The sequence below is a fragment of the Rhipicephalus microplus genome, chromosome 8 (assembly GCF_043290135.1).
Source record: "Rhipicephalus microplus isolate Deutch F79 chromosome 8, USDA_Rmic, whole genome shotgun sequence".
In the NCBI taxonomy this organism is placed as follows: Eukaryota; Metazoa; Arthropoda; class Arachnida; order Ixodida; family Ixodidae; genus Rhipicephalus; species Rhipicephalus microplus.
This window is the reverse complement of record NC_134707.1, coordinates 55688548-55703174: the sequence shown is the minus strand read 5'-3', so window position 1 is coordinate 55703174 and position 14627 is coordinate 55688548. Positions and strand designations below refer to the sequence as shown.

At 44.5% G+C, this 14627-nt stretch overlaps 1 protein-coding gene and 1 long non-coding RNA gene across 2 annotated transcripts in view; one reads left to right on the top strand and one right to left on the bottom strand.

Annotated features, from left to right (window-relative positions):
• Positions 1-14627, top strand: part of LOC142769052 (uncharacterized) — a 50929-nt gene that overhangs the window by 29949 nt on the left and 6353 nt on the right. The gene's annotated exons all lie outside the window — the stretch shown is intronic.
• Positions 1559-14497, bottom strand: LOC119165843 (uncharacterized). Its single transcript, XM_075871882.1, has 4 exons — positions 14182-14497; positions 9238-9409; positions 5839-6083; positions 1559-1655 (listed from the first exon to the last, which is right to left on the bottom strand). The coding sequence occupies exons 1-3, from the start codon at positions 14191-14193 to the stop codon at positions 5860-5862; spliced, it is 408 nt and encodes a 135-aa protein (XP_075727997.1). The 5' UTR covers positions 14194-14497; the 3' UTR covers positions 1559-1655; positions 5839-5859.

Below are 14627 nucleotides of genomic sequence, written 5' to 3'. Positions count from 1 at the left end.
CACGTGCTGCTGAAAATGGGGCTCTAAAGGAGAAAACTTTCTCTTGCCAACTGTGAGCGCGAAAACCACCTGCGATGTAATAAATCTGGTATTATAAGCTTATATGCTGCCTAAAAAATTATCCAAGCGTAAGGCCTCTTTAGGAACATAAATCTGTGGTTCTGTCTTTGGACGTTGATAACAATAATATTAACACTGGTGAGTGGTGCTTTACGTCTGAAATCTTCGATATGATTGCCAGAAACTTACCAGTGAGGGGGCTCGGAAATTTCGATTTTCTGGCGCACCTCAAGCTAGTACTTGGGCCTCTAGCACATTGCCTCCACTTAAATGCGGTCGCCATGGTCGAAACGTAGTCCCACGATTTTCGGTCAGCAGTCTACCGTCATTACTGCTAGACTGCCATAGCAGGCGCCTGTTAACAGCGAGATACTCATGCACAGCGTAGCCAGCCGGTCTGAGCAATGGCCACCCTCCTTGCCCTTCCTTTTATCATCTCCTATAATCCTCATGCAATGCTCTAGTACAATCTGTGTTGCTTTATAATTTAGAGCATACAAAAAATGTTGAGTCTACCTATTTGTAGAGTGTACAGAGCAAAGAATGCTCACAAATTTATTCTTACACATATGCGCATATTTAGGAATGGGATAATGTAAACGTCAATAACCGTGACGAGCGCCATACTCTTTAACTCTAGCAACACCGACTGAGACCCAGGAGTATTCTTTGCGGAACGACGTGACGAAAGTGAAAGCGTTAACTTTAGGGCCCAAAAAGTGCGCCGCTTTGAACCTTCACATTCAAGGAATACCGGATAGGTATCTGTCACCGCGTTCACGGACGATCAAGCTGAATATGGCATCGATTAACAGCAGTCGTTTCACAGCGAAAGCTGCTACGAGATTACAACAGGGGTCGCTGCGCGCTATGCCCGCCCACGCTGCCACCTACGGTGCCGGTGTCCGCAACCAGTATTTATTTATTTGTGAAACCCTCAGGATACATTTGTACATTATAGAGGGGAGGGGTGGAAATATAGTTGAACAACAAAATAAATACAGGATTACGTAAAGACGTTTAACATAAAAAATATAATGATAAAGTTTTACTTTCAAGGAGTACACTTTATTAAAAAACAACTCAACTTAAACCGCAAAGAATACATTAAACAGCCAATAACACTTACGCCGGTTAGTACAGTTCACGATTATGAGTTTATTCGTGCATTCTTAAATATAGTGGGGTCGGTGATGCAGGTAGGATATTCTAATCTATTGAGGCCTTAGGAAGAAATAATTGTGAACATGCTAAATGTTGTGATGAGGTACGCTGACCTTGTACACGTGATCATGGCGAGCAGAATGGTACGGTGCCAGGTGATTCCAACCCAGGTCTCCAGCATGCCAGCCCAGTATTCTTGCGCGGTTACAACATGCAGTTACTAAACACCGTTTGGTAACTACGTTTTGCCTCCGCCCAAGTCTGCAGCTGTTGAGATTTCATGGGTACGGCATTGTAAGTACAGAGCTGTTCCGAGTAAACTGCGAAGAAACTCTTTTTGGCTGCTGAGGCACATTTATTGGAAATAGTCACACATAACACAAAGCTCGCTGGTCAATGGTCGTCCGTCACGCGTGGGTATTCGGTTCTTTCTGCAAAATAAAGATAGCAGATATTCAACGTGAACAACTCCTCCGGAATGACTTATGACATACATTTAAAGTAAATGAACTTCTTCTGCAACGATTTGACAGCTGTCCAAGAATGTCAAAAGATTTTGAAAAAGTGGTGAATGGGCTACGAGTCCACTGACGATTACGCATGCAATGAAGAAACATTTCTTTCAAAGAACAATAACTCCAAAACAAGGCACACTGTACTAAGCTTGTTTATACCGGAACACGATTTTGTGCTTTGAACATGATATCACTGACATGCTACGCCAATTCGCCGCCTTGAGTCTATATATTTGTAAGCCTGGCTATGGTTAGAAGATATGCACTTGTGTTTGTTTTTAGAGGCTGTTTTTATTTGAGTGACTTCTTCTCCTGTCATTGGTGACGAGTGACCCTATAAGAAAATCCCTTTTGTCGAAAAAAAACCACGGTTGGTAGTTAGGAAGTGTTCCTGCATTTTGCGTGTTTTCTTACGTCATCGTCTATCGTGACGATTGATATAAAACATTCTGTTCTGTAATGCCCAAAGGATGTTTAGCGGAATTTATTTTTTTTAATATGTGGGTTTAGCCTCCCGAAACCACGATGTCGATATGAGAGACGCCGCGGTGGAGAACGCCGGAAATTTCGACCACCTGGGATTCTCTAACGTGCACCCAAACGAGAGCACACGGGCCTACAACATTTCCGCCTCCATATAAAATGCAGCCGCCGCGGCCGAAATTCTACCGCGCGACCTTTGGGTCTGTATTCTAGCGCCATAACAACCAGGCCATCATGGCGGGACTCACTATAACAGTACAATCACCTGCGCCACCGAAGGCATCAAACTGCACGCACATTCCAAAGAAAAAAAAAAGATTGCAAAATTTAAGTAGTTGGATGGCAGGTGAGAAAATGTACACTGAATTACGCGAGAAACTCCTGCCCGCAGCCAGGCTTCCGGAATCCCCCAACCCTGTCGCAGCTTTACAAGCGTCCACTCTGCTTTCGGAACCATCGCTTTCGCGCCCAATCCAGCCGGCCAATCTTCCTCAACGACGTTTATTACGTAAGTAACTCATGGACACACCACACAAAACGCGTACCCACACGCGCACTTCGCCTAAATGTAGCAATAGTAGCAGCGGAGCGGGGAGGCACCGAGTACGACCGCCTTTCCGGGAAACGCCTTCGCCTCAGCACTTTCGCGACCAACGGTGCCGCCCAGTACGGAACCTCCGAATTGTCCGAAAAGAGTAAGGGTGACGCGGCGTTTTTCGAGGCCGTTATTCTACTCCAGTGTTGTACTGACCCAGCGGTCGACGGAATAACAAAGTGTACACCTGAAAGCGGAATTCTGACGTCTCGGTCGGCCGAGCACCGAAAGTGGTCCGCCTTGGAAGCTCTGGGGCGGCAAGAATGGAAGAGAGCGAGATGGTTGGTCAAGAGGAAAGCGGGTGGATTAACCTCCACTCTTTCTCTCTCATTTTCTCTCACGTTCCAGCCGGCATGCCTTAGGGGACCACTGCTGCCTACGTCGAATGGGGTCAGATGCATTGAGTAACGCTGAGGGTAAGGAACTCCATAGGCACCGTCGTGGTGTTGTGGCACGCACAGCGTACGCCACGAACGTATGCACCTCGTCTGTTTCTGTCATATTGCTTTTGTATTTTGCCACCAAATTCCAGTTGGCCATTTCTTCGTTCCAGTATTTCACGCGTTATGAATTCTGTTTTCCCCTTTTTTTTCCTAGGTCTACGGGCTTTTCAGAATGCCAGCCGCTTCGAGTGAGATTGCTTCAAGGCCACTTCGGCCCGTTACGACGCATTGCTGACTGTTTCTTCCTAGGTCCATTCGTTTCGCGTGCACCGATGGGCTCACACAAATGCGCGTTCGATAGGAACGAATGTTCTTAAGGCGCCGCATCGGAGAATGAGAAATAAAAGAAAACACTGACTCTTGTGGCTTGCAACGGAGACAATTGGTTCCGGCCGTGAAATAGCTGGCCCATGTTGAGCGGTCCGCCTCGTTTCGTGAAAGTTCTTGTGGGAGAAATCTTCGCCCGATTGTTCGTGACCATCTGTTCTGTGAAGAAAAGCTCCTTCACACGAGAAGCTGCTCACGCGAGAAGTTGGTATTACGCCACCGATTGAAAAAGAAGGCTGACACGCAAAGCAGGGCAGGCATGGCCACTTTCTGAAGGAGAACAAAATAAAAACAAAAGGTGCCAAAGTTTTCGGCTCAGCGTGCGTATAGCAATAACATAGTGCGAATAACAGAATACATGGTTTTGGTTTTTTTGAACGGGGTCGTTCCCACGTAGTTGTGCGTATGTCTGAATGATTCTTACGCTGCGCTGTTGCGTGGCATATAGTCGGAGTACATAATTACTGCCATTGGAGAACCTGGGAAACGGCACAAAGTGCACAGGACAACAAGGAGGAATAAAACGAGGGATATCCGCAACTGCACTTTTGTATTATTTTGAAATGCAATCGTGCGTTGTTGACTTTTGAAACGCCATCACACGTATTGCATTGTAGAGAGGAAGTAATAAGGGCCAAATCATTTGTAATACTAATCATTTTGTAATACTTTGGTAGCCGTTTAGCAACGTGTGCATTGTTTCATGATTGACCGTACTCTGTTTTCTTGTTTTATTTGTTGTTTTTCTCTCTTTGTGGTTTGCTTACTTTATGTAAACCTGAAACTGATGTAATTTTGATGCATTTTCTTTTTATTTCCTAATTTCTTGAAGTTTTGAAAATCGACGTCAAATAGTTTTCTTCATGTTTGTGCTATGCGGATTTTGTAATGCCATGCAAGTGAAAAGAGGTAGGAGCCTCGTCAAGCTGCTAACATAGCAGCTTTTTGCACTTATCCTTGCGTTTTCTTTTTCGCAACTCTGTGAAGAAAATGCTCAATAAAACTGAAACTGAAATATTTCTCAGCGTATTGCCGAAGAAAAAATATGCAATCTATATTTATAAAATCAGATATTCTATATACCAAAGACACAATATTACTATGAAGCAGGCCACACTGGAGTTTCAGGAAATTTTAACCATCTCCTATTGTTTCACGTGCACTGACATAGCGCAGAACACGGGCCTCTAATATTTCGCATCTATATAAATGCAACGGCCGCGGCCGTGTGCGATCTGTGGGATAATGTCTTCACTCACTTGTTCTCGTGTCATAATAGAATGTAGTTTGGTTTTACACGCGTTTTTAATGTCCACTAACTGGACATTTTTTGCAATATCTTTGGTGTGCTTTTATAAATGCAGAACTAGTCCTCGCAATACTATTAGGAGCCCTTGTAAAAATAGTCAGCGACAGAGCTATCACCGCTATGCTACTTGTAACACTCATTATTCTGCATTGTATTCTGGTATAAAATACTTCATGTTTTCTAGTTAATACACGTTTTCGTGTAGGTATTCAAAATGTTTTAAAGGGCCTATTGCTATTGGCACATACTCGCGCATTTTGAGCGTCAGGAAAATGACAGAGTACACGTGTGTGCAACCGATAAACTACTGTACTTTTTCTTTTATCTTCACTTACGTTATGCAGGCGTTGCGTATTTTAAATCGATGTTCCTACCATCAAGAATACTTTACGAAGGCTGCGTTCTATTGTTCCCCAAAGCACTTTAGTTTCGACGAAACTATCCCTGGATTCAGTTATTCCTAAAGCTGCATTTCTTAAGATTACTGAATGATACGCAGGCTGCCTCACTTGTGAAGTATTGAAGTAGATATATGAGGTCTGCACGCGCAAGTCCAACAGCCATACGCACTGCTACGCATCTCGCATAAAACATATGAACATATACAGCCAATTTCGCAGAGAGAATGGCTTCAACCTAACATTCTGACACCGCAAACGAAGCACGCAGTAATACAATCAAGCAAAAGTAAGTAGTTCTTATTCACTAAATAAAACACTTTTATTGATCTGTCGATTTGACCTCAAATTGGGCCGCAAACACTAACTCGAAGGTCGTATCACTTAGATAGAATATATCGGAATATAAACGCCTATTACACTGTCGCATATACTTTCGAGAGCGAAGTGCACACTTTGAAGTGTTACTCAAACTTTCCAAAACGTGCAGGCAAGGAAGCTATATATAAGCAGAACTGGAAACACCTCTGCAAGATGGTCTCACCAGCATTCGCCGCCGAATCCATTAGCCGTAGAATCCCTTAAATCCGAGACCGTATCCGCCGAAGCCACCATATCCCCCGTATCCACCGTATCCGAAGTAAGGCGCTGCCCTCTGGTTGTCGAAGTAGTAGGTGCGGCCAACGCCAAATCCAAGTCCGTAGCCACCATAGCCCAAGCCGTAACCTCCGTAGCCACCATAGCCCAAGCCGTAACCTCCATATCCACCGTAGCCAAAGCCGTAGCCGGCTGAGGCAGTAGCCACGAGAGCGAGGACGACAAGCAGACACACCTGCGTTTTGTAACATTTATTAACACCAAACTTTACTACACACGCGTGGTATAAGGAAACATTTGGAAGTGGTATACAAGAATAGAGTCCTATTTTCTTATCTGTAGCTTTAGTGATGAAATGTTATCGATTTGGAGATTGGGGAGAACAAGGAATAAATAGTAGGTATGAGATGTGCGATGGCTTAAATTTATGCTATCTTGACAAGGAGCATAATCTTGATGGGTGCTTATTTTGTTGTTAACCTTAAAAACGACACTTACAGAAGCGGCTTGAAACATTCATGCTGCTCAATAGTTTCCACGTGAGCCCCTTCAATTTGTGCCGGAATTTCGATCTAATTTCACTCCCTCGAAAGGTTTAGGACTACTGACCAACCCTTATATACTTCTAAGGCAAAATGCGGAGGATCAGCTACATGCAAGATGACTTCAAGCAACTAATATTGACCGCTCAATTGTTCAGTCAAACAAAAACTCAAGTAGCCTGGATAAACTGTCACATGGCAATACGTTTTCTATCGACACCTGATTTGTGACTTAAGAGGTGGCCCGAAAATTTCCAACGACCGCTGCCATCTTACGACTACTCCAACTTACGGTGACCTTCATGTTGATATCCTTTCGTGTCTTGGTGACGGCGAGACTCGGTGCAAGTCTTGTCAAGTGCAAGAGCCTTATATACCAGAACACACCGTGGGGACAGGTCACGTGTTTCTTGTCGTCGCGTGGCAAATACACAATACAAAATGCAGCCTAACCATCTTCAAGGGTCACTCCGCGAACATTTCCGTCGCGTTCCTAGAACTTCAACTGCCCACCATTTATTTTTCTGTCTTTTCGCTGCATTTTTCTAGCACGAAGAATTCCTGTCCCACGTGCCCAGATGGAAGCTGAAGCTGGGTTACCGGCCACAGCAGCAGCGATCCTGAAAGAGCAGGAAAGAGACAAATGATTCAAGAGCCGGAACAACTGCCGACACACATTTCTGCGTAAAAAGCCAATTTCGCGCTCCCCACTGTCTTTTCGGTGATTGCTCGAGATGACTGTCCTTCCCCGGGTGGAAAACAGTTTGTCGTGCTTACACGTTTCAAAGTCGCGTTTGTCTTTGCTTCTTCACACGCTTGCGGGGTTAACGAGCCGTCCATTTGCCTGAATGCCCAGGGGGCGGGTTGGTTCTCGCAGTCCAGAGTAAGCTGCGAACTCGCAATGGTGTCTGACTGCATGGTATGGGTGGCATTATGGTCAAGGCCCCGATTGAGTTCGACGGATTCCAGTTGTAGCGCAACTGAAGCGGTGAAAAAGAGGGAAAGTGTCATGTACTTTTCTTCGTCATTGGCCGCTCTGTATTGAGGCACAAGTGCCTTCCTTTTGAGAACTAACATTTTCTGCAGTTTTACGAGCCACAACCGCGATATGAACAACACGCCGTAGAGAAAGACTGCAAAAATTTTGACAATACGGTGCTTTCTGACGTACACTGGTATGGAATTTTCACCTCCATCGAATTACGACTGACGCGGCAGGCATCAAACCAGCGACTCTTGGGCTGAGCTGCCGGACACCGCTGCAGCCACTGCACCAAGCTCCACATTTTTTTTTTCTTCTAGAGAATTAATTTTATCGTGTATTAGTGTACTTTGTCACGGGAATACACTTTCACGATTCGCTTCAGAAAATATTTTGGAGCGGCATTTTGATATTGTGCTTAGTTCTCGAAGAAAGAAAATATTGGTGTCTTCTGACATATATCCTGCACCTCCCGGCGTATTGTACTCCGTGGTATGAAGAATAATAAATAAATAAGCTACCTATACCTCAGCCCATTATCTTTATAATTGGGCAAATAGGAAATGAGAACTACTTAAAAGGGTATGAACATCTTGTCTCGAAAAACATTACATTTCAGCGAATATACTTTTAAATAAGCCGCATATTTTTTGAAAATTACAGTACCTGCTTCTCAAGTTAGAAGCCATAGTCTACTTCTTTAGTGGTATTCTGCTTTCAAGACAAAATTTACAGCTTCAGGACTTTATCCAATGTCTCACTGATACCCCCGCGTTAACAGTGACCTATAGAATCATAGAACGTAAATACACAGCTTGAGATGAAGCTCACACGAAGAAATAATTCACTTTTTTGTCGTAGTATGTTGTTCTTAATAGGAATTACGCGAATTAACACCTCACTACCGATGTTACCCCAAACGCTTGTGAAACAAATAACAGTAAAAGTGTACGCTGAAAAAAAAATTAGAAATAGCGCTTACACATCATCCTGTGGTGTTAGCACATATACCGCTAGTGGCTTATAACATGAAAGTTAAGAAAAAACAACTCTAGAAATACCTGTGAAATACAATCGTGTAAGTGAAGTGATCACATCACAGTGTAAAGGTGCTCATATACCCGTTGTATTAGATTAGAGCGTGTGTGCGTAGACTGGGTAATAAAATAAAGCGATGACACAACGAGGGCTAAATGATTCAAGTGCGGCCAATTGAAAATTCCGCGATGTCCTGGTATTTCTAATACCACAATGAGGATAGGGCCACAGAATGCTAACCTGTTTAATGGTGAAACAATATTCATGTACAGATGGGCCCTGTTAAAAGAGACACTCACATGCAGGGCATGTCAGGATTCTGCTCTTTAGCTGAAACATAGTGTCTTTGATTTGTATATGAGCAATAGTGGCTAACAGTTGCGGCTTTGGCATGAATAGGAGGCTAGTAATATAAAGGAGGCTTTAGGGGGTTTCACTATAAAGAGTGCTCATTCAAGTGTTTGTTATCATTAACACTGGACCATACTGTTAATCATGCACTTGCGTGCGTATGCATGCGTGTATGCATGTGAGTGTGTTCATGCTTGTGCGTGTTACCGCTTTCAGCCAGTGGTATAAACCTAGATTAGGCCATCGATCAATCGCTCTCAACTGCGTAGTTTAATTTCAAAAAAACAAAATGCGGTTTATTTTCTTACGCAGACACTGTACAAAGACATGTAGACCTTCCAGTCGGAGACACATCGGCCGTAGCCTTGTTTCTAGTAGCCATAGCCCCCGTATCCGCCGTAACCGCCGTGACCACCATAGCCTCCGTGTCCACCGTGGCCGTAACCGCCATGTCCGTAGTGGGCACGCTGGTTGTCGAAAAAGTGGGTGATGCCGTGGCTGTATCCACCGTGGCCGTGGCCACCATATCCTCCGTGTCCGCCGTATCCGTGATAGCCAGCGTCAGACACAGCGAAAGCAATGGCGAGAAGGATGGCGCTGAACACCTGTCGTAATTACAAAGAGGTAGTAGGGTTTAGAGAAACATAACAAAGCTAGTTGGTACGTGTTAAATATAAAAAATGCCGCCATATCCACCAAGTGAATGATGATGGGTGGGCGAAGCTCCGGATGTAAACCTGGTAAACCATGAATCCTCCGTGCACTTTGCCCATTCTATTTTGTTACAACGCTCCCCCTAGAGTACGTCGCCGCAGTAAATCGAACGATTGCCTTCCACCAATGACACGCGCCATACGCGACATCATTCCTATTTTATAACATCTCGCATCTTTCACCATCAACTACAAGTACGTCCGTCTAGTTTATAACATCTTGAATCTTTTCGTCATCAGCTACAAGTACCGGCTTCTAGTGAACACTGTAATAACTAAACGAGAGGTGGCTACATGCAGGGCACGGTACCGCCATCTAGTGCACAATTCAAAAACTAAACGAAATGAGGCTACATACAGGGGACGCACAGCCCACGCCTTAAGGAGCTTCGCCCTAAAAGTTACACCATCTCGCGGAAGGGGACCATGGGCTGAAGCGGAGCATCGCGGTTATGCAGCGCGAGAAGTACTTTTTTTTTTTGCAATCAATAAACTCGCCGCTAGCAGGCGCACGGCCTGCGTCGGCTTTGGGTGACGCCGCGAGAAAGAATGCCTAGAGGAGAAGGGGAAGCGAGCGTAAGTTCGCAAATGCTCCCTGCGTCGGCGTTGCAAGGCGAGAGAGGAGAGCATAAGAGAGGAGAGGGAGAGGAGGGGGCGCGCATGGGGAAAGAGGAGCCAACGCAAGCAGGTGATATAATTCTATATGATATGATATATTCTATGTTTGATTACGGTTTCGAGGTACTAGCATTCAGGCCAGTGTAATTAGATTGTATTGTAATCGATTACAGGAGATCAATTACTTTTTTCAATCAAGTTGTAACCAGTCCACTAGGACAGTTCTCGTCCTGAAAAATGTGCGACCACTCTGTGGGTACCCTCCCTTTTTTTTCAGACAGTGGGTCCCTGCAAAGCCTATGTTTTCCTCTTTTTCCTTTGCCTTACCTTAGCGCCGCCAGCAATAGTGAAGTGAAGTGCGACACTTCATTCAGTACATTGACACTATCGCATAGGAGTTGTACATAACTACGAGCTGATGTGCAAGAAGTTCCTACGTTACGATAGCGCCCTTATCTACAGCATGTGCATCGAGAGACCGTTCAGAGCAGCAGCCGAGCTCTTTTGAGGTAACGTCGAAAAATGAACGAAGACAACTTTTAAAAACCACTTTTTTTGAATCTTAACAACATGTAACTATATATCGCAGAAGCCACAGTAAGCCTCTCAGCCTTCAAGGCAAGCCTCCAGCCTTTTTTCTTAACAGGCAAGCGGCTGTGATTAGTTGTCGTTTGATAAAAATAGCGTTATTGTGTTACAGCAATTGAATTTCGAAGAAACGGCAAATGTTGTCGACTGCGTTTCAGTAAATTACTCAAATATGTTTGCAGAGCTCTAATTGACCACTGCAATCCAGTACATTGTAAAGGAATTGTAATCGGTTACTTATTTCTTCTAACATGTAAAAATTTTGAGCTGGGACGTTTTTATAACTTGTTATTACGGTCGTACAGAATGCTCCTGAGCGCAATATCTCTCGTGCTGCATGTTTTCCCTGCAAGCTTTGAGAACAACAAAACAGTTGAAGACTCCTTCAGTCCTTCATGAATGCAGGTGGAGAAAAGGTTTATTTTCTGCAAAACAGTGTTTAACGATTTGGAGAAAATGGTACTCAACTATGGGAGAGCATAAGGCCGTCCCGACACGTACATTACCTATACTACCAGTGAATGAATAGCCCCGCAAGGCTAGGTTACGAGGATCAGGTGTTTAGAAAAAGTGGATAACGATTCAGAGTACTAGGTACTCTACTATTGAGGCCATCACCTCCACGACGGTCTCGTACATCAACGATTACCTTTCAACGATCGGTGTAGGGCGGAAGCTTCTCTTTTACGCACTCAATGGGTCAGGTTATTTTCCTCAAAGGATTCATGATAAGCGCTGTATATTTCAAAACATTGTTTGAAAATATTCGTTCACGTATACCTGTCAAACACCCAGCCGTGAAGCTTGTGGTCAGTAGACGGATTCGTTCCAAGCTTTTTTAACTAATGGAAATGACAACTCTAGCTGTGGATGGAAGCACTCCCTTTTCCGTAGATTTGAAACTATATAGAAACCGTTTTCTGTTCTTCTAAACGTAGCATTTGAAGCACAACAAATTTTAATACATATCACGGCGCGAATTCACGAAGCTTTTCCGGTGCGATCATTATAAGAACCTTCGTACCTTTGTGCGTCACAGAATGAAATCATTTCACTTAAAACAAAAGGGTGACCTGAAACGAAAACGTCACCTGATCGCGAGCAACCGAGCAAGCCGAAGAGATGGTGTGACACGTACACAAATTTACGCCCCAGCCTTGCTGGATAAACAATCTCACCTTTAACAGAGTTTTTAGCTGGGCGCTCCATTGTTTCGACGAGAATGCTTCATCAACAAACACCGGAACACTCAGCGAGGAACATTCGCCGTTAAACTGAATAAACACACGCGGCTCAACGAAGCACTGTACGCCCAGACGTGAAGACCCAGCCTTCCGGCCCACCACTCCATAATCCTTTCGCTCTTCGCCGCGCAAGGAGGTTTGGGTATTGGGAAGTTTCTTTTCTTCGGCGGCTCGTGTTTGTTCCAGGCAAACCGGGCAGCCGGGTACATCTTAAGGTGAAGAAGGGAGTCCCGGGGGAGCGCGCAGAGGAGGCTGAAGAGGTGGGAGGGGAGACCCGTAACGGAGTCTATCGTCGCGTCACCTCTTCCGAGATGCTCAGATCGAAGGAAACCGCTTAAGCCTCGACTTTCCCCGGCTATTTGAAACAAGAAAATTGAACTCCCCTCTAAACGGGAATCGCGAGTCACTTGGGGGAACTAAGTAAGGGTGAGTGGGGCGTCTGGAATTCTTCTGAAAAAAAAAAAGAAGAAGCTCGAGCACTCTATCACGCGTGGATGGGCGCTGAGAACAAGAGGCGAAGAGAGTCAAGTGGAAGTTTCAACCAGCACCAGGTGTTCACAGCATTGAAGAAAAGATGCGTTGTACCACCTCTTCGAAGTCTCGAAGTATCAGAACCAGTTATTCTTTCTTTTTGCGCCTCTACTCTGGGCTGCAGTCGCAGGGATGTTTTCCTTGTCATGGGAGAATTCATGAGTAAGTCTGAAATATCTAGCTGAATTTACCATCATAATAATTGTACTTAAATTCGTTATATTAGTTCATTTTATCTTACATGAGTATAGACCTACTAAATAAAATACTGAAAAATTTGCCTACTGCTCGGTCAATCCCATGCATCGGGTATGAGCCGTGAGATGAATAGTAGAAGAAGAACAAAAAGTGCTTGAACGAAAGGTGGTTGCCTTTCGTTTCGACAAACGAAAATTTTACGCCCGGTATTGTTATGTTGGAAGTTGATTACGACGGAGTGCCGGGCAACAGCACATTCGAGACAATTAGACGTCGCCCCTTTGTCACAGGGGCCAATGGCATTTCGCCTATGCTGTAAAATACGGCTGTCGTAGCTCGAACGCGATCCAGCGAATTTTCTCAGTACCACAGCACCATAGTCGTTCCGCTAAATTTGAAGTTAGCCTCGGTGAGTGAACGATTTCGTTGGGTATATCACAGGCACACGCACGTTCCTTGGGAAGAGCCAACAGGATGACAAGCGCGTTACTTTTGTCAGCTCAGGTTCATAGCTATGAGTACGAAACACAGTAGGCGAGCGATGTCGAATTCTACCCATTCGCGTTTAAGGTGACAGTTGATCGCTGTCGAACCCTCGACCTCAGTGGAAAAATTCAAAGCCGCTAAGCCACAGCCGTCATAATTCCAAGTCACGACAAAATACCGTCGCCCGTGGCCAAACTCTGCATGTGCTGTTGGTTATGACAGAGTCATGACCATTATGTGCATGGTCATTCCTGTTTTACTTCATTCGTGGTACGTCCAAAGAAGCATCAACTTTGATGAACGCCGGTTAGTTCTAGCTCAATAACATAGTACAGAACTAATAAACTGGTGTTTCAGAGGTAAACTACCCTGCGATATCACTGCCAATATATGTCATTCAGACGCCGTTAATTCAGTCCCCACAGATTTTGACGAAAATTTGCCTAAGGCGTTGACTCCTATGGGATGCCATTGACCGAAACAAAAAAAAAAACATGGCTTGCTGCAGTGCAAATTAATCACCATCACCTGACACGCCGATTAATGGTAAGAAGGAAAGGCGATAAACTGCCGTGCGCAATTGATTCGAAATAGAAGTGTTAATGCACACCAGAAGAATACTTCAACCTCCGCAAACAGGAAAGAAATCACTCCTGCTTCGAATGGGTGCATCGGTGCGACCACTTATCTGTTACACCTGCCCCAACATTTCGTTTAGTCAAGTTCACAAAACCTCATCTGCTTCGGCTTGACTACGCCCACTGCACGGGAAATGCATGCATCACGTTCCTCCAATTAACAAGGTCTTGTCCCTGATGCGAGCATGCTATACAAGTAGCCTCATAAGACAAAAGAACCATAATACAATACACACTAAGCACACGCGTTAAAACTTATGTCATCACCAAATTCTTACTGGATCTACGATGACAGTGTTTTCTACTTTACCCAACATATCACATGGAGGTCTATAGGTGGCCGTGTGGCAAGTGCACTTACGAAAAGCTTCATGGTAAATCCTGTCGTCGTTTCAGTGGCGTTGCTGTCCGGTAGTCTGCTGCCGCTGTTAGAGCAGTCTCAGCTTTATATACTGCTGGTGGACCATTAACAGGGAATAGGATCAGTCAGCCGACGATTCACTGTCGCGTGGACAAGGGAGGTGTGGTTTTTTTTTCTTTTTTCACCTTTTGTGTACGACTACAAGCGTTTTGTTGCGGTCCACCAAGTACAGCTGACCTACAGTGCAAAGCACACCGACAAAAAGAAGAGACTAAATGCACCGTTCTGCTTGGAAGAATGAAAAAAAAAAGTAAACACTGATTTCTTTTTTTTTCAAGTATGATTTTTTTCGCACACATTCTTTCTATCGGCACTGCTGAAATCGATACAATGTTGTTTTTAACAACTTGGTTCTACATTTATACAGGCTCCTCACTCGGCCGATG

Excerpts from the sequence above, each read along its gene's own strand:
- LOC119165843 (XM_075871882.1), bottom strand. Across the intron at positions 6,084-9,237 it reads ACATGGCGGTTACGGCCACG|CCGGCTACGGCTTTGGCTAC; the intron begins GTGGACACGGAG and ends CTACTGCCTCAG.